Here is a 20,330-nt window from a genome sequence, read left to right on the forward strand (position 1 = left end):
CACTGATGACTGTGCCCCCCACGGGTGCCTGCTGGCACCACCCTGGAACTGGTCCCTCCCCGTCTGCAGGAGCGATGATAAAAACCTCTGAAGTCTCAGGTGCGTCTCAGAGGCCCTGAAGAGCGGACAAGTTAAACTCCGTATCCCGACAATTTGAACTCTGTAGGAGCGCAGGGTCCTCAAACCTCTTAACAATAAAGGATTAATATTTCTTTAATTTTTGTTCGTTTCTTCGTGGAAAATTACAGATTTTTTTTTGATAAGCTCCTCAGACACAGGTAAGTCCCTGGGATCCGGGTGTTCGTGGTGGAGGTTGTGCACTCAGTGCACTTTACCCTAATTTCCCCAGTGTGGTTAGATGACAACTATTGGCCGATCACCTCTTATAGTAGTAGAAATAATTACAGCTTCCATTTAATGGCGCACGATGTATTGTATTAAAATTATGTAGCAAAATATATTCATGTTATTGACGCCGCAGAAAAGAAACATGTCTTGTGGGTAAAGGGTTTAAAGAAAGTGCTAATGAGCAACAATGAATGAAAACAAAGTTTAACTCATTTAAACTAATTAAGTTGAATTGTCCTGCGATTTAATTTCGATCAAGATAAAGTCCTACTGTAATTTTCTTTTTAAATTTCCTTTCTGTGTATTTATTAAAGTCATTACTGCTACGAAGCAGGACATTGGGGGACACAGGACAGGAGTGTCCTCACCTAGGATTTTAACGCAGGAGCCAGATTTCCTTAGTGAACAACGTGCTTATAATTAACTATTAATACATAAATGACGATAAAATAAAAAATATGTTGAAATCTCTGCCAAGGGACAGCAAGAAGACACACATGCAATCTCTGTCCTGGATGCAGTGGTGTATTAAATGACAAACTATAACTATATATATTTGTTTTGTTATCACATTGTATCTTTCTAAAAATGAATAGTACTCAAAATTCTAACATAAGAGACTTTTTAGTGCCACATTATCAGAACTGCCCAAAAGCCTCTTGACCCATGTGAGCCCATGGGTTAAAGCCTCCAAAGTTAAAGTTTATATTTCTCATTTGAAAGAGCTCAGTTAAGACCCAAAGTCCACCAAAAAAGCTGTGAAACCACTCAATATTATACACAAAGGTCAGAAATTGTCCAAGACAGGTGCGAAACGTCCAAAAAATAAAGATAAAATGACCAAAACACAGACACTAAACTTCAGAATTGGGACACAAAATGACAATAACCAGTGAAATCAACAAAAAGCACTGGTAGAAGCCTTCTTCTGTCTGGACTAATCTAAGAAAGGTGTGTTCTACTACGAACAGGTACATGTCTGTATCTTCAGAACATTTTGAGATAATTGCAGCAAACGTAATTTTGAACATGTGGAATTCCTGTTTTCTGCAGGTCACCTGAGTCCTCCTCATCACCATGAGCTGGGGAGCCCTCTATGCCCAGTTGGGTGGTGTCAACAAGCACTCCACCAGTATAGGAAAGATTTGGCTCTCTGTCCTTTTCATCTTCCGCATCACTATTCTGGTTCTGGCAGCTGAGAGCGTCTGGGGGGACGAGCAGTCAGACTTCACGTGCAACACACAGCAGCCCGGCTGCAAGAACGTCTGCTACGACCATTTCTTTCCCGTGTCGCACATCCGATTGTGGTGCCTGCAGCTGATTTTTGTATCTACGCCTGCCCTGCTGGTGGCCATGCACGTCTCCTACAGGAACCGTGGGGACAAGAGGACCATGCTGGCCTCAAATGGTGCCGAGAAGATGTCAGACACGGACCTTGAGACGCTGAAGAAGAGGCATCTGCCAATCACAGGCCCACTCTGGTGGACATACACCTGCAGCTTGTTCTTCCGCCTCATCTTTGAGGGCGGATTCATGTACGCGCTCTATTTTGTCTACGACGGCTTCCAGATGCCACGGCTGGTGAAGTGTGAGCAGTGGCCTTGTCCCAACAAGGTGGACTGCTTTATCTCCAGGCCAACAGAGAAGACGGTCTTCACCATTTTCATGGTGTCCTCATCAGCTATCTGCATGGTGCTGAACGTGGCCGAGCTGTTGTACCTCATCGCCAAGGCGATCATGAGGTGCACGGCCACGTCGCACAAGAGGACACACTCTTACACACACACAGACGGTGTCTCACGGGATGTCATGCTCCTGCAAAACAAGAAGAACGAGATGCTGCTGTCTTCGTCCACAGACTCGTCCAGCAACAAGACAATGTGCTGAAGGGCAAACATCATTGGAGAAGCATAAACTTTACATCTAACTACCCATGATGGTCATAGTCTAGAAATCAGGCTCTAAATGTGAACTTTCACCAGAGTTGTCTCATGAGAAGGTGAAACAGAGTTGGTCTGTAGTCTTACATACTGTATGGCGTCAAACTTGCCAGGCACATCTCTGACGCACAGATATAGATTATACACCTAGAGTTTAAATGTAGCAGAGCTCCCACCAGCGAATGTTCAAGGGCCTGTTTGTGTTCTTGGAACAAAAAGCCACAGTATATACAGTAGCAGAGATAGTTTTCCATACACAATCTTTGCATCTGTGTCATCTGACTTTTCATACAGCGGATGGTTGACTGCGTTTGTTGATGGATGATGGTGGTTTTAATAGTCTCAGTGTGCTGCACACGGCCAGAGTGAGAAGAATGAGGCAGCACTGACATCTAATGGTGAAAGTGAAGCATCTTGCTCACGAAAAACCCTGATTTTTTCGTTTTTTCATTTAGTGTTTTAAAGAAGAGGAAGGAAGGAGAAAAAAAGAGTTCAAGTTTACAAGCAATTATATGGGATTGTAATTGTGGTTGAATGAAATGGATATTTCACTGTAATTGATAAAGTCTTTCTGATCCTGCTGTGCTGAATCTAGTCACTTTAGCATGAAGTTAAATCTTAAAAATAATTCTACAGTTTGTCATTTATGTGTGTTCATTACTAATGGGAGGTGTGTTGCACAGGGTTATGCTTTAAGCTTTAAATCGAATCTTAGTGTCTTTTACTTGAATGAAATTGTTTCACACCTGTGTGTTGGGGGTTAAACATATGGAATGTTTGGACTGTACACGGTGTTAGAAATGTCCCAAAAAATCAATACATGTGAGTTATTTGCCACACATGATGTGATGATGCCTTAAGTTAATAGAAAGGCTTTGATTTACAAATACTAACCAACGATGGACTGTTTTTGCATTTTGTAACATTTATTTTCACCTGCCAGTGATGCTGTTTCGAAAAGCAGGAATTTTAGCCTCGTCGCACAACTTCAAAAATAGTCCTATACTATTATTGCCTGATATTCCTGTGTGGTTGCAGGGGTAACTGACTCCAGCTGGCTGTATCAGCTTTCAGCATGAGCCTTATTTTAGCTGCCACGCTAATCACTGCTCGGCTGATATCAAAGTGAAAATGTCTTTGTCCTCCCTCCATCCAGGAATAGCTGAGTCGGATTAGTCACCTTTTGCCCATCGACAAGACGTCTCAGCTCCACAATTATAAAACGAAAACCTCTTGTTGCCTCCTGCTGACTCCGTAACGCTGAGTCGTATGTTGACGTCACACAATTGCTACAAGTGAAACCCTGTTGGCAACAGAGGTTTTGACCAAAGATGCACAGACATACAAACTCTGGATGCTTTTGTTTGCAGATCTTGAGAAGATGTTTGTGATTTGTTTTCAAGTTTGTTACATGTGTCTTTTCTGCATTGACCTTTGACCTTTTGCTTCCTGTAACAGACAGATGAGATTTTGAGAATGAGTAATGGACATCATTTCAAAGGAGCAGGGTGATCGTTTCCATCCCACGATGCTGTTGTTTTCAACACTTTTCCTTTTCTAACAGATAACAGTAATGGACAGACAGCTTTTTACGGAGGAAATGAAGATGTTAAGTGTTTATGATTGTGGTTCTATCACACTTGAACATTGATCCTTTGACGTTTTTTCATAAATCAGTAAAAGCAAAACTGTGTGATATGTTGCTTTATTGCTCTGTAATACCTCTGGGTGGGATTTTTTAATTTATTCTATTGTATTTCCCCTATGAGGCCCAAAAAGTTTCCTCTGCTCGCAGACTTTGTCTGTTTTCCACAGTTTGCTCATTTTAATAATCATGTTTTTATTAATCGCTCATATTTTATCTGATCAGAGTAGTATGTGTCTATGGAGCATCCTTGAGTTAATACTTTCAGGCAATTTAATTGTGTTTTTCCTAATATTTTATTTATTTGTAAATTGACTGTTGTTGGACTGTTAAGAGTTTGGGGCAAATCTTGCCAGGAAACACTTTAGAAAAACTTTAAAAAAAACTTTAGAGCATGTTCAGGTTTGGGCCATTTTGTGCCAAACTTTAGGGCACTTTTTGCGCAGGTTTTTGGGGAGGTTGGCAGGGGCGTGGTGTGGCTCCGGACAGGCTGATGACTCTGTGGATTCACTCATGCATGGCCACACAATGTGTCAGTCCAGACATGGCTGGAAACGGGAGGCAGCTCCGTTTAACCGAGTTCCATCTTCGACGCCAATCAGCCTCCAAACACTAAGAAGAAGAGAGGAAAAGGTTTCCCTGCGCAAGTTAACGGGTCCGGACAGACAGCCTGGAGAAGTCTGTGCATGAATGAGTTACTGGGACAGCTTTAAAGAAAAAAAAAAAAGAAAAAAAAAAGTTTATTTTATTTAGCTGCCACGGAGGAAACAGACAAGAGAAGTCGCTGCAGCTGCGGGACGCTTTTCAAATAATGGCACCGATGATCGCAGATGGATCTTTTATTTAACTATGACATCTCCGGTGTGAAGGTATGGCGCATAAACACCGCTGTTAACATGTTCCCGTGCTTAAATGTGCGTTACGCATGTCCAAGTACACGGAGAACGACGTGATATCAGGTAATTAAGAGTCGCATCAATTTTACTGAACAAAGAGTGAGACAAAAGCCCGACAAAGCTTGTGGCGCTCAAAAGAAAGTCTGTGGACTCTGGCACAGTCTGTATTGTCAACAGGGCAGGTGGGGCTTTGTACTTGAACCAGGTTTATCTGTCACATTCACCACCATGCGACTGACATGCATGACACAAATACCTGTGAAGAAATGTGGCGCCTGTACTAAAGTACCCAGGTGCAGTGGCACTGGCTGTGGACTTATTTACTGCAGTCTCCCAAGTAAAGCAGTAGTAATGCAAAGTGCTTTTCACCTGATTTGGACACTTTTGCTGATATTGAGTTGGTTTGATCTGCTTACAAAATGAAAATAATCACAGATGGACCCGTCTTTATCTTCCAGGTGTCATACATATTGTGAACTCTAATCGATGGCTTTATTACCATTAATACAAGAATATTTTAGTAAGTTTCTCCTTTTTTTCTGTGTGTGTGTGTGTGTGTCAGAGCTGTATGAATTAGATCTTGTTTATCAGACACATCTTTCATCAGTCTAACCCATAAGATCTATGTGTATAGATATAGATTTGATTCACTTTACCTAAACTTTACGTTTTAGTTTTCAAAGCCTGTTTAAACTCCAGTCCACAGATGCAGGAGTAAGTGAACATTAATTGACAGCTCTAATAAAGCACAATTGCTTGATTGCTTGATCCTTGATTTATTCCATGATTGTTTATTTTTTGTTGTTGTTGTTTTTTAATTTGGGTTAAGAACATTGAGTCAACAACAAAAAGCTTGGGATGTAGGAGATTTTATTTTATTTGACCGTAAGAAAACATTGGGAAGTTAAATGATAGTAAAATTTTCGGTCTTTACGTCTTTTCGAATTAAAACCTAAACTTAAATGAAAATAATAATAATAAGCTCTTAAATTGTATCCATAATCAAAGTAAAATCTTTCCAATCAATGTGGCTTTACAGTGGATGGAGAGAGGAGGGGGGAGTAAGGGAGGGTGGCTTGAATATGTGTATGTCAGTATTTGTGTGTGCGTGTGCGTGGGCCATACCAGAGCCCCATCGCTGCTAAACGCTGTTTTCCAGCATTATAATGTTGATCTCAGCAGATGCCTGCTGGGCAGTGGAGCGAGCAGGTGAGAGAGAGACAGGCCTGACACAGAGAGAAAGGGAGGGTGAACCAGGGTCCGATCAAACAGGTGGTCTACGCCGTATAGACGCCTGCGTTTGAAATTAATGCTGTGTTCAGATTTGTTTATTTTTTATCCATGTCCAATACTTATGTGGCAGTTTTCTATAAAGGCTGCGCTTCGCTAAAAGTTTTATGAAAAAGCAAAATATGCCAGACTCTTTTTGTGTGTTCGTATGAGTAAAGACTTTAACCTTGTGGTAAGGCCTTGCAGATGATACCCTGGTGTTCAGATAAGCTTCCAACAGCTTCTGTCCTTTAACTCTCTCTCTTTGTTTCTCCTCTGTTGTTTTACCATCCCTACCTTCTGTGTCCTCTCCAGTCTGTACTTGCTCCATAGGATAGAAATCTTGAAGCATGGGCGACTGGAGCTTTCTGGGGCGGCTGCTGGAGAACGCTCAGGAGCACTCAACGGTCATTGGCAAAGTCTGGCTGACTGTCCTCTTCATCTTCAGAATCCTGGTGCTCGGGGCGGCCGCTGAAGAGGTCTGGGGTGACGAGCAGTCCGACTTCACCTGCAACACCCAGCAACCTGGTTGCGAGAACGTTTGCTACGACGAGGCCTTCCCCATCTCGCACATCCGCTTCTGGGTGCTGCAGATTATCTTTGTGTCCACGCCGACCCTCATTTACCTGGGCCACGTGCTGCACATTGTCCGCATGGAGGAGAAGCGGAAAGAGAAGGAGGAGGAGATGCGCAAAGCAAACAGGTTCCAAGAGGAGCAAGAACTCCTTTTTAGAAATGGTGGGGATGCTGGAGGAGGAGGAGGAGCAGCGGGAGGAGGTGGCAAGAAGGAGAAGCCGCCGATCAGGGATGAGCATGGAAAAATCCGTATCAGAGGCGCGTTGCTGCGTACTTACGTGTTCAACATTATTTTCAAGACCCTGTTTGAAGTGGGATTCATTTTGGGCCAGTATTTCCTCTATGGCTTCCAGTTGAGGCCCCTGTACAAGTGTGCACGTTGGCCCTGCCCCAACACCGTTGACTGCTTCATATCGAGGCCCACTGAAAAAACTATTTTTATTATATTTATGCTTGTGGTGGCTTGCGTGTCTCTTTTGCTGAATTTGTTGGAGATCTATCACCTCGGATGGAAGAAAGTTAAACAAGGCATGACAAATGAGTTTGCCCCCGACCATGAGTCGCTCCGTCGCGTTGACATTGCGGCGCCTGAGTGTTTGGCCCCGGCCTCCAGAACTGCCCCATCCAGCCACAGCTTCATGGATGTGACGGCAGGGAGCGGGGCGTTCCTGCCGCCCGTGAGGCCAGCAGCCGTGCCCTCGGCAGCGGAGTTCAAGATGGATGACCTCCAACAGGACGAGTCCCTCCGCCAACCTTCCCCTTCTTCCCACTACTACATCAGCAACAACAACAACCACAGTATGGCCGCGCAGCAGAACTGGGCCAACCTGGCCACCGAGCAGCAGACTCGGGAGATGAAGGCCACCTCCCCCTCTCCATCCTCCTCTTCCTCCACCAGCGCTGACAGTGGGCAGCAGCAACTGATCAATGCTGCACTGCTGCCCACCAGCACCACCACCAGTAACACCAACATCACCAACACAACTGCCACTGCCACCTCCAGCAGCAGCAGCAACAGCAGCGGCCCTGTCACTGCCTCCAACACTGGCAGCTGGGGCGGGGAGAAGAGCGAGCAGGAGGAGGGCCACCTCACCACGACCACGGTGGAGATGCACGAGCCTCCGGTAATGGTCAGCACAGACCCTCGCCGGCTCAGTCGGGCCAGTAAGAGCAGCAGCATCAGGGCCAGGCCCAGTGACCTGGCTGTCTAGATCCCTTCAGCTCTTTCATGTCCCTAAACCCTTCCTAACCACTGTCCCACCTCCCTCAACCTCACCCCCAAACACTGTGATTCTCAGACAAAAAAAAAAAAATCACACACTTGCATAACTTAAAAAAAACGACGAATAAAAAAAGAAGGCAAGGCAACGAGACAGGAGAATAGCAGAATAGCAAGAAATGTGAAATGTCTTGACAGCAGTCGATATTTTAGTGCAATTGGTGAGTTATGGAGGGTATTAATTTATGCACAGAAAATGTGATCATGAAGTGTCAGGAAAGCTCTGCTCACAGTGGTGGATGGAGCAAAGGACTAATTATGAATCATGATGGAACTTTCATGATATTTTATCAAGAGAAACCACAGGTAGCTGCTGTTATGCAGCTCATACTGTACATCATTATTTAAACAATGTTTTTACTTTCTTTTACGTGCACAAACGTGCACTGTGCTTTGCTCTACATTTCAAAAACTTGTTCCACCTTTAACCCTGGAAGGTCTTTTGTTGTACAGCGACTCCCTAAATTTTACACCACCAAGAAACAGGAGTTGAAATAAACACAATTCATCAAGAAAGTAATTTCACCAAAATAAATCTATTTTATTGTAGCTTATTTTATTGTAGGCTATTCCTACAAGTTGCATTTACAAGTTGTATTTAGCCAGGATCAAATGCAGTGCTTCCTGCAAAGACCATAAATATTGAAACTGACGTGGATTCAAAAGATCAAAAGAAACACACACAGGCACAGCCTAGGTGGGTGTGTTTCAAAACTGCTGGTAGAAGTCACACCTCCAATGCCCAGATTGAATTCGGCCTTGTACGAACACTATATTATCCATAACAAAAAAGGTCCAAGTTTCCCTACAATGACTTTCATTTCAAAAAAGGAACGTAGAAGCAGAGTCCGTTATGCAGCCTCTATCAATGTGTATTTGACTGCCAAAATTGCACAATGCTGCTTTTAAAATATCTTCAGTAAATGCCACATTCTGATATAAAGAATAATAATATTCTGTTTGTTGTTAATTCAAACAACCTCGCAAAGCTCTTTGCTTAAACCCCCACTAAACCATCACACCTAAAGTTTAGGAGAAATGTTGGCAGATAATTCACTAAAGTGACGACTGCTGTCAAGCCATGTGGTTCTTCACTGGTTTTACTCTGAAAAGTGCTATTTTTTTAAAATGGAATTGACATTTAATTATAAATTGCATATTTGTAGTAGTCAGTTTGTGATTGCAAAACAGCTATGATTTAAAAAAAAAAAAAAAAAAAAAAGAGATGACTGGCGTTGTGAGTATGGAAACGCCATTGTGCAGTCAATCTTGACGGCTTCTTTTTTGTTGTGTTCCTCTTGATTCTTAGAAATCTTTAGAAATCCAAACTTTTAACTCCTCAGCAGCCACAGTCTTCTGTCTCTGTTGTGTTTCTGTTGTGTTTGGTTCATTCACAACCCAGGCACTCACTTTCTAAAACCACTTTTTAACCTTCACACCCACTTTAATCCAGTGCATTACCCTGTGAGTTCACCTCTGTGGTAAAGTACATAGTACCACTCTGTGAAAAACTAAGTAAATATGCATTTGAAAAACTGCACTCACAGGGCATAACAACACAAGAACAAATATGTTTGCGCATCGTATTTAATACGATGTGCAAGTGAATACGCTGGAGTAAGAGCAACGTAAGGTAGTACAAGCAGTTTTTTGATAGGGGCATAGGGGTTACAAAGTGATGTTACTGTATGATGTGAGAGTATCTCTACTCATATAGGAATGTTTCATGATGTATCTTACTTAAGATGCACACTTGTTAATAAATAGCAAGTAGTGCATAAACGAAAAATTACATCTACAGTACAAATCAAGCAGCAATTCATGTTCAAAATGACAAAAAAAAAAAAAATTTCTTATCTGCCTTTGTTTTGATTCCTGAAGTTTACATTTTGGTAGTAATAAAGATTTGCACATTTAGGAAAGAAAATTGTTGTTCTGCAAAGTAACATAGTTAGTAATACAGAGAGAGCATGATGCCAAACTGCCAGCCTCTAAGTTCCTCAAAGGAAAAAATGTCTTAAACCAAAACACAGTGGCTCTTTACAGGAAAGGCAGTATTACAAAAAGACGCTGTTGTTCATGTCAATGGGACAGTAAAGGTGTTTTTCTGTGTGTGCACTCAGTACGCTTTAACACACTGGTGGGGTTCGGTATTTTGGCAGACCAATCCGCCGTTGGCTGGGTCGCCGGCCCTTCCCTAACCCCGCATACAAAGCTCTGACAGGATATAATGCTCAAACCCCTTTGTTACACTGACTCCTCCGAACGCTCCTCTAAGGTTTCATGCCCAGCATGGTTTCTCTGGCTCGTCAGGGTGTAGGATCCATCTCACAATGCTCAGAACAGCATCCTGTTTTCAGTGCTGTCTTAAACAACGGAAGTGCCTTGTGTATGAATGATTCTTTTGTAAGAACAAGTTGATGTAAATGTTCATTTACCTCAAACGTTTACAAAACTGTTACTAAATAAATTTTTGTACCATATTTCTTGTTCTTGCTTTTACTACGCAGTGAATTTATCGATCCCGCACACACACCGGTGCAGAGCTGTAGGCTCAAGACATGAACATGATCATAAAACAACTGACTTTGGACTTTCTACACGTTTTTTGGATCAATGTAGGGATTAGGAACAGAAGAAAGTTACAGATGGGGTTGAACCCGTGACCTTTGGTTTACCGCTTGGCTACCATGCCATAGTAAAATAGGCCATTTTTGATAATATTCCCATATAGTCTGCATACCTATTACCAGAATTGCTAAATTTAGGTAGCTACATGGCAGCTAATTTGTTAACACAATGTAAAAGGCAAAATGTAAAAATGAAAGCAATCAGAAGCCATGTGTCATTTCACAGAACCAGTTAAAAGAAGAGCAGCTGCAATTTGGACTAATTGCAGACAATAAAACCTCGTATACTTGGTCAGATCTGAATAACTTTACAATGAACCCTCAAACTTCTGGCAAACTGCTTGGTAGCTGGCATGAAGTTTTTTCGACTGCAGGCCAGGTTGAAAAATAAAAATAGTCTGTCCTCTACTTGTTAATCTACGGAAAGGTCCAAGACATCAACACATCTATCGATATGGTGCCCAAGTCAGCATCAGGAGCGCTGAGTGTCTTTAGCAGTACTGTCTTTGTAGACTCTATGACCTCTGAACTCTCAGTGGCTCACTCCCTCGCTCTGCATTTTGACAGTGAATGTCAGAATGTAAAACTAAGCCAGAGACACAAACACAGTGACTTCGTAACCACATTAAATGAAAATTAAAATAAGACGTGTGTCAGTCTCACACCTGAGTGTCAAGCATCTTTCACAAACTCTGTCTGGACCATCAAAAGAACTCAGTGATAATTCGCAACACAGTGTATAATGTAGCAATCATCAACCAAGCAACAGATATGACAGGCAATATGAATAACAAATGGCATCCATTAAAGGCAAACATTGAAAATGGGTTAGTTATGAGTTACATTTGCTGGCAACATTGAAATCAAACATTTTAGCCTTAGCCAGGCTAATGAACAGTACTGCTATTACATTGGTTGTTGTAGCAATGCTACAATGACCATGTATATTTATTTCAGTTTCTTCTAGTATACTACTAGTATGTGCACAGTATTTAACATTTTTTAATTTAGGAAAACTTCCTTTGCACTTAGCACAGCTTAAATGAAGTGGAAGACTGACAGACAACCAAAACTGTCTGATAATAAGTTTCTAAGGCTTCTTTTTTGAGAGATCAGAAGTCCAGCAAGGACCTGGTCAGCATCTGGCAGCTTCATCTGGAAGATGGCAAGTTGACCAATCAACAGTCTATAAAAGTTTGATGAGAGCCACCTAAAACCACTTTTTCAGAAGGGGAGCAAGGGAAAAGGCTGAGATTTGAGAGTACTGAGTCCGAGTTTTCAGGTCTGATCATCAACATTGTGAAAAGAAGAGTAGGGGACAGGTAAAGAAACAGTGCTTGCAGCTTTCGGTGAAACACGGCGGGAAGTTTTTCATTGTGGTGTTGATAATACTGTGCGAATTGATGGGTTCATAATTGCTTGAAAGTACAGACAGGTTTCTAATTCATCCCGTCATTTCTTCTGAAAAGTGTCTGATTTGGAACAGTTTATTTTTCTGCACGACAATGATCCAAGCTCACTTCTAATGGAGTGGAATTATATTCGACTGAAAAAAAAAACAGCTGATAAAACACTGATATGAATCTCATAGAAGCAGCATTGGATCACCTGGACACAGAGAGACAAAAGACCCTGGTATAATATGCCAGAGGGTCACTTAATAAAACTTCTAACAATGTCCCCAGAAAATTTTTGGTCATTGTCATTGCAACATTGCTAAAACAGTAAAGCGGATGGTTACCGGAGACTTTTGTACAATACTCTATGTCCCTCCAGCCAATGTTGGTATTATATCTGCCATGAAAACATTATTCTTTTTGCTAAATTAGCTGACTTTTTAGATAACTGGTAAAATCAGCAAACATGCTCAAAGAAACAAAGGAAGTAAAAAGTGGACATTGGACAAAAGGAAGAAGAAAATAAGTAAGACGTCAACATTAAAAAAGACATTTAAAGTTAGTTCACCACAAACTGTTTTTAGCATTTAAATCCTAAAAATTGAAACACGTGTGTGTTTCCTGTAGCTGGACATCACTTCAAAATGATTTGACAATTGAAATGGCGTAATTTAAAAAAACTTGTGCTTATCCTGCACATCAGAAATCTTTGCTTATGTTAGAAGCTGGACATATTATTGCAGGTAGAATAAAACCAAAAACTCATTTAACCATTTAAATGCAAAAAAATAGAAAAAAATTACAAAAGGCTTTTTTGTTGAAAGTGTATTTCCTCTCTATCTCTCTGTGTGTGTGTGTGTGTGTGTGTGTGTGTGTCCACTGTAGGGAGGTTTCACCACAAACTAATTTTAGTTTTAAGTATGTATTTAAGTATGAAAAAGGCTTTTATTTTTTAAAGTATGTTTCTTGTAGGACAGTATTTTGAAGTCATGCTGCAACATGTAACTTTTAAGAAGTATAAAAGATACAAAGAAGACAGACAAAACAGACAAAAAGTTGAAAGTGTCTGGACTTGTTAAAGGTTTAAATGAAGTCTCTAAGCTAAATACAGGAAGCTGCTCAAAATCAAGTGTCTCTTATTCATTTTCTATGGAAAGAAAAAGTGACAAAAAGTGAAAAGTACAACGTGGACTAAAGTGAAATAAAACCATTGAGAAGTAGATACCAAACAAATCAGCGGAATAATAGTAATAATAAAGATTATAAAGATAACATGTTGCACAGCTCTCCCACTAAATATAAAGTAGCATACGGTTTTGGATCTATTACTTTGCACAGGATATTTGGCATTGAGTCTAACAACAGACTACAGTACATGAGTGCTGGGCTCTTGGGTCCAGTGGCTGAAGAGTGACAGGAGATAGTTGATGTGTTGGCACGACTGGCTTTGTGGCGTCAGCCCGCGACCGAGAAGCCTTTGTTTCCACTGCTGGCCCGAGCATAACTTAATGCTTTTCAGAGGCATTTTCTACTTATCACAACTGGTTTTCCTTGATTTACTGCCTTAATGTTTTCCTGTTTTGAAAAAGAAAAGAAAAAAAGAATCTGGTGAAAAAATTGCTTTTGCCAAAGGATTAATTAATAAATTTACTGGAGCTGCTCGTCTGAACTTGATGCTGTGGGACACCAGCACTCTGGAAAACTACTGGCGAGGTCAAAAGGTTCAAAGGTCGCAAAGTGGTGCAGACCTGACCCCAGTGAATTCCTTTTCTTCTGGTTATTTCCTAAACAATAGCCAGTAAAATGTATATTATTCTGATAAAACTTCCCATATATTTTACCTGAAATTCCTCCATAGATTCCAAAATCTGACTTTTATGTAAACTGCTTTTATGGCTAAGTGGGAAAGTCCTGAAGCCCCCGTAAAGCTCCACTTGGCCCTATGGTGGAGAGACTACTACGGAAAGTCACCGGTCTACAGCTCAGCACAGACAGGAGGCTATTTTTAGCTTTTAATCACCTAACAAATTCACACTTAGCCCATAGCACAAATACCTCAGACCCTCTTTATGTATTTCAGGAGTGTGATGAATTTGCCCGACCGCTGCCTCGTGGAAAGATGTTGCTCTGTTTGTCAGAAACCTTTACAGTTATAGTATCAGAGCATTTAACTTCTGACAGCATTTTTTAAAGATCAGACCATATGATGCTAATGTTTATTTAAGTTTTCTATGCCTCATTTTAGTTCACTGTGTGTCTGTGCATATGACAATAATGCTTCTTAAATCTTAAATCTAACGTCTTTCCCTCAGTGCTACCACAGCCTCCTCCTTCCGGTTTAGTAAAATAAAATAAAAATTTCCCCTTTTAATATTCTTAACACTAACACTTAAATAAATGATGTTGATTATAATTCTGGTAAAAGTATATCGAATATGGGGAAAGTCAAATGCAGTACAAATATACCAAAACTGTAGTAAAGTACAGTGCTTGTGTAGCACTTGTTGCTGTTCCAACACGGCTGATCTTAATTGGCTTTGGTGAGTTCAGCTGAAAAAAGGCAGCGTGTTCCGGTCCAATATCACAGCCTTAACGGGAATTCGTCAAACAAGGCAAGTGTTCACTTTGGCTTAAGTATGAACTGATTAGATTTTGGATGTCAAAGGCCTTCAGGTTTCTGTGCCATAATTCCAGAATGAATACACTTTGTGGTCAATGACCACATCCTGACCACATTTTACAGCACTCACATTCAGCACTATGCGGCTGTGCCTGAGCTTGTTTAGGTCCAACGTCTTTAGAACATTTGATCAATTTCAGCGGCTAATCAAAATAACAAATACATGCCTCGGATTCGTGTAAACGCTTTCACTATGGCAGGACAAGAACACATGCACACAAAAAATGAAGCCCTTTCAATGAGGTTCACACAACAAGCAGGTTTTTACATACACACGGGTGTTAAGACAATACATGATGTAATGTTGCAGCATTTGTGCAGCGTGGGACATGTGGGATGCCTTGTTTTGATTGTCCAGACATAGAGGGAGGTTTTGCACGAGAGAGCACAGATAGGAGAGGTCAGCTCTGCGCGGACACCTACAGGTCAGGCAAGGGCATGGACACAGCACCCACAATGCCCCTGGCTGACTTCACCTTAGTGATCAGTGCATCAATCATCATATATATATATGAAAAGGTATGAAATATCTCTGTGCTACCCCATCTGTCTTACAGGCGAACTACAGCACAAACAAACATTTATTTAAGTGTGAAAAAGTGTCGGGGTGAGCGCAGCATCTCCTCCCCTCTTTGTTTTAAACCACAATGACCTCATGTGACCTGTCAGGAGCTCACCACGCAGTTGAAAAACACATTAAAGGGAGTTTTTGTGTGAGTTTATTCCTTGTTGATGTCTCCATGTTTGTTTCCAGTTTTAATTTGGAAGGGTGTTGGAAGGTGTTTCTGGCCTCTGATTGGTGCAGTACTACAGCTGTTTGACAAAGTTCATCCAATGGAAATCTTGTGCAAATGACAGAAATGCTGCTGCGCCTCTGTACACCACCAGTTAGTGTTGTTAATGCTGTTGCTGGTGGACTTTTATTGTGAAAAGTGAGACTGATTATATGGAATTTAATTTGTGTTCAAAGTACTTATTTTCCTTTCTTATTTTCTTAGGACTATTTCGATTTTAAACCACTTTTACTCCAGTAAATTCATATGGGAATCCTCCTACTTTTACTCCACTACATTTATTTTACAGCTTTAGTTACCAGTTACTTTTTGCAGGCGAAGAGTCTGCTTTTGTTGGTTTCATCAGGTGATTTTCACTGATTACTACAAATTTACTTTTGGATTAATTTTCCCTTCAGTAATTTCTCACGCAAATCTAAGCAAGACTCCAACTTCATCAGTTTAAAATCGATTTTGTCCTGGTGGAGCCCTTTTTAAAAAAAAGCTAAGAATATTTGTATTCATTAGTTAGAAGACAATAAATTGTCCATCGCTGAATGTTTTCACGTGACAGTGAATCAATATTTTCACCGTGAAACTTGCAGTTTGATTCACCAACAGCAAACCTGTTTAATGTTTAGTGAGTCTGCACTGGATGAACTGCTGCACTCACTGCTTCACTATGGTTCCCCAAAAAGGGTTAGGCCAGCCTAAATTTAACCTAAAACCGAAGCCCCAGACTATCGCTCACCACCAGCCAGAGCTAACGATACACTGATCTGTGTGTGTGTGTTTGTCTCTGGGGGTTTTGATAGTTGTTGTCCATTATGTAAAATCCAGACATCGTCATTACTTCTTCTGCAACATCCTACAAACAAAGATAACAGGTCATTTTGGTTAATTTTGCAGCAGCATGTAAGAAGCCGTTGAAAGGAAACGTGTTCAGTAGATAATAAAACAAATAAAAAATGGTTTCAACAATTTGTCGAACTTTAACCTACATGCCTGGGAACTCTTTCCCATCCTTCAGCCGGTCCTGCAACATGTGTGGAGCCACACAACCTGAGAAGTGCAGTTGTCATCCATTCCTGCCCTCTTGTCCTCTGTGCAGCTGTATCCACACACACACACACACACACACACACACACACACACACACACACACACACACACACACACACACACACACACACACAGTAGCTCTTCGCTCCCAGCCACTGTTGTTTCATTATTAAATGGCGACATTAGTTCATATCATGTGATTCGAAGAGGATTCGTTGCACATTACAGGCCCTAATCGCCACCTATAGTCTACCCCCCGGGCCTCGCCCACATGACCCTGCTGAGCACCGCGTTTTCTTTATGCCCCCTGAAAGAGCTGGGGATTGAGCCCAAACAAAAAAAAAACCCACGAGGGTGAAAAAATGTTTTTACACCCGCCCTGCTCCCTCGCAGGCCCGGCTGTGTGGGCGCACTGGGCCATTTTAGCTTTAGATCAATGGGACAAGTTACTGGAGTCTGGCCAACTATGACAGATACCGCAGAAAGAAAAAAGCTTGCCTCTTCAAAAATTTGGGGTTTGTCACCGTGGTTTGTACCGCTACCCATCCACCTCACTCAAAATGTGAAGTGAAATGAGTGAATGTTTTCACATTTTTTTTGTTAAATCCTCCAAAAGATTTGGTTTTTCGGGGTCTTACTTGTGTGGTGTGGAGGGTGGGAGGATAAGAAGGTGAGGGCAGGTGTGCACAGGCTTATGGGAGGAGAGGGGGAGGCCGCCTTACGTCAGCCGGCTGCAGATGAACCTCTTGTCAGACGTAGGTCCAGACACAAAAGCTCAACAAAACAGGAGCTCGACCTGCGGCTAATGATGGGTGTTAAGAGTTGTACAACACGTCTGGTGGGGATGATACACCAGGAGCTCGAGGGGACTTTGTCAGTCCCCTGGGAGGGGCTCACTGTGAGCGTGTAGCGCCATCCATTGGGAAAGAGGGAACAGGGCTCTGTTTTACTCTCAGACACAAAGACAGAAACCCCATCACCTGAGGTTATTCCTTTGTTTGTCTTAATTGCAGGATAAATCTGAGGGTTTTTCTTTGTTTTTACATAAAAACAAATAATCTAGAACTGATTTTATTTCATTGTAAAAGTAATTCTGTGTGCTATTGAGCACCATCACTGTTAAAATTCATCAATGAGTCTTTCAAACGACTATATACATTATTTGTTCCTGCCCTTTTATAAATCGCGGCATTTGCTAAAAAAACGTCCCAGTGGGCGGCTGTTAAAATCAACCCCTTTGGGGCCGGGCCCCAGAATGGCACCTGCTGAATGGCACCAAGATCTGAAGAAAGAAAAAGAAGAAAAATCCTTAACAAAAAGGAAAATAAGTATTTTCAATCATCATTAGAATCTGTCATAAATCGCTAATAAATCACGTTACAGTTCAGCTTGACTATTTCTTGCCATATTTTTCACATTTAAAATTTTGTCTCCAGTGCGCAGCACAAATCTGAAATGTGTTTGCAGTAAATATTTTGTGCGCTTAAACAGTTCATGTGTGTGTGTGGAGTTTGATGTTGTTTTCTCAGAGTAAATCAGTCTGTGAAGTGTTATCCCCCTTAAACTCTGCATGAATTAAACTTCTACAAACTTCATTTAAGAGGTACTTGAGGAGCAGACTAGAATTACATTCATGTTATCAACGGCATCACGTTCAATAGCGTTTAAAACACTTTTTTCTCAGTAACTCAGCTGGATTGATGTCCAATGAAATGTATTTCTTAGTGAAGCACTTGTACTTTTCTATCTGAGGTTTTGAGCATGTACTTCGACTTGAGAAAAACAACTGTGTTGTTACCTCTTCGTTCTTGCACTTTTTTCTTCATTGTGGAGTTTGTGTAATTCTGACTCCTCTGAAGAAAACACGTGCTTAAGGGCATATGGAACAAAGGAGGACGTTACCTCTTTAATAACGCCACCAAATTTGGATGATACACAGACTTCCTTAAATGAGACAATGTGCTGTTAACACTATGTTTTCTACTCCAGTGTGTCCTTAACAAGCTGCTGGTGAGCTGGAGGAACATGCTGACTACAAGCAAACTGGCATTGTTGTAATGTATAAAGTATAATTTTATATTTATAAAACATTAGGATATTGTATTAATATCAAAAAATACAGTGAGGTATTTAACGTTTTCTTGGCTATGAGTTATGGCAGAAATGTTCCAACAATTCTTTTTTTTTGTTAATGATACTGCAATGTAAGCTTTTTGACTACTTCTCAGGTTCTCAGGTTGAAGTTCAGAAGGCAGAGAAATGCCATTTTAAAAAGTAATAAGTCATTAATTACTCATTTAACATTTTGAGTACCATCAAGTAAAGTGTAACGAGTAATCATTGGGTAAGTAAGTCCTCAGTAATTCATGATTACCTGCGTGTTACTTCATCCTTATGAAGACCCACTTTAATGAGAATTTACTTACCACTTTTGTGAAGATTCAGAAATTATTAGCTAATCATGGACCAATCAGGGCCTACTTACCAATCAGTCCTTATGATGTGTCACTACGTTAGGACTAGGTAATGAGGGATTAACAAATCAACCACTGCTATAGTTTGTGCTACCCAAACAATCGAGATCCTGATTTTGATCAGGAGTGATTAATGAAGACTTTCTGCTCCACATACTATTAACTTCTGCTACATTAATATAGCATCTACCAGTCTGTCCCTCCACAACTTGTCATTATCTTTTAGTACTCGATACAGAGTTATTCAGCAACTACTCATTATCAGGTTATTCCACGTGTTCATACCCTCTCACCTTTTTGTGTACTTCTGGTCTTGTGACCCTAAGCCTGACAGCTGGTGACGACAGGTTGCGCCTCCTCCTGCCCTGCACTCCACCATCTCCCAGATAACTCTCCCAAACTCAGTGTCATGTTCACTTGGCACCTTGTAAAAAATGGGACATGATAGTGAAGAAGGTCAGAACAGATTGGAGAGCCCCCCCCGTGTGGTGCCAACGCCTGCTGAGGACAAACCTCGTGTTTTATGTCCAGGCAATAATGTGGTATCCTTACACATTATGTACAGGAAAGTGTGCATTTTTCTTCAGTACCTAGCATGTTCATCATGTTACATTACTAACACAAGGGTAATGTTTGGTCTTTTTGAGTCTGGGGTGCTTGCTTTAATTTGATGAGGGGCCTTGTAAATGTCTGTGGCCCAGGGCCCTGTGGTTTTCAAACGGCCCATGGGAAACTGGGACCCTAACACCCAACATCAGGGTTGGACTTATCTAAAGTTCCTGCTGCTAAATGGGAGCAAAATCCCTCCTGCCAGGTTCCAAAAGGCTGGAGCTTTGACAATTAAACAGCCAACAATCACATGTATCTGGTACTAGTCTAGATTTATTCTCTTTTTTGCCAGTTTATATTTTCATACGTGAACTTGGAACCTTCAGACATTATTTAAATAATTTCTTTTAATAGATAGATTTACCATTCTGTCAGTTTAACAAAGTATAACGGGGCCAGGAATCTAAAATAGTGGCAATGACACATTTTTCTATACAATTTAAACATTTTCAATTCAGTCACTCAAGGCATCAAGGTTGCACAAAATATATTTGCACTGTTTTCATATAAATAATAACTGCAGAACAATCACTTTGTTTTGTTTTTTAGTTTTGAGATTAACTCACAAAACAGATTAAAAAAAGTTTTTGGGAGCACAAAAATACTTTTTCACCACCACTGGGACAAAACAACTATTAGGCTCAAAGCATCAGCACATGAAATCAAACAGCTCAATAAAGGGAGCTCTGTTATACTCACATTGTGGTGCACGGACACTTTACATTAAATTAAAAACAGCAGCATCAAGGAGG

The 20,330-nt window shown here is 41.1% G+C and overlaps 2 protein-coding genes across 3 annotated transcripts; both read left to right on the forward strand.

The window, feature by feature from the left end:
- Window positions 1–96: 96 nt before the first annotated feature.
- gjb8 (gap junction protein beta 8) lies at window positions 97–3,965 on the forward strand. Its single transcript, XM_067516769.1, has 2 exons — window positions 97–278; window positions 1,402–3,965. The coding sequence occupies exon 2, from the start codon at window positions 1,426–1,428 to the stop codon at window positions 2,233–2,235; it is 810 nt and encodes a 269-aa protein (XP_067372870.1). The 5' UTR covers window positions 97–278; window positions 1,402–1,425; the 3' UTR covers window positions 2,236–3,965.
- Window positions 3,966–4,093: 128 nt separating this feature from the next.
- gja3 (gap junction protein, alpha 3) lies at window positions 4,094–10,481 on the forward strand. Of its 2 annotated transcripts, XM_067517269.1 has the most exons (3): window positions 4,094–4,802; window positions 5,288–5,349; window positions 6,414–10,481. In XM_067517269.1, exon 3 carries the CDS (start codon window positions 6,449–6,451, stop codon window positions 7,883–7,885), a length of 1,437 nt encoding a protein of 478 aa, XP_067373370.1. In that variant the 5' UTR covers window positions 4,094–4,802; window positions 5,288–5,349; window positions 6,414–6,448; the 3' UTR covers window positions 7,886–10,481. The 2 variants fall into 2 exon arrangements, with proteins under 2 accessions (XP_067373370.1, XP_067373369.1); XM_067517268.1 differs by lacking the exon at window positions 5,288–5,349.
- Window positions 10,482–20,330: the final 9,849 nt, after the last annotated feature.

This window comes from Channa argus, chromosome 9 (assembly GCF_033026475.1).
Source record: "Channa argus isolate prfri chromosome 9, Channa argus male v1.0, whole genome shotgun sequence".
Lineage (NCBI taxonomy): Eukaryota > Metazoa > Chordata > Actinopteri > Anabantiformes > Channidae > Channa > Channa argus.

Excerpts from the sequence above, each read along its gene's own strand:
- gjb8 (XM_067516769.1), top strand. The coding sequence starts at position 1,426 with ATGAGCTGGGGAGCCCTCTATGCCCAGTTGGGTGGTGTCAACAAGCAC.
- gja3 (XM_067517269.1), top strand. The coding sequence starts at position 6,449 with ATGGGCGACTGGAGCTTTCTGGGGCGGCTGCTGGAGAACGCTCAGGAG.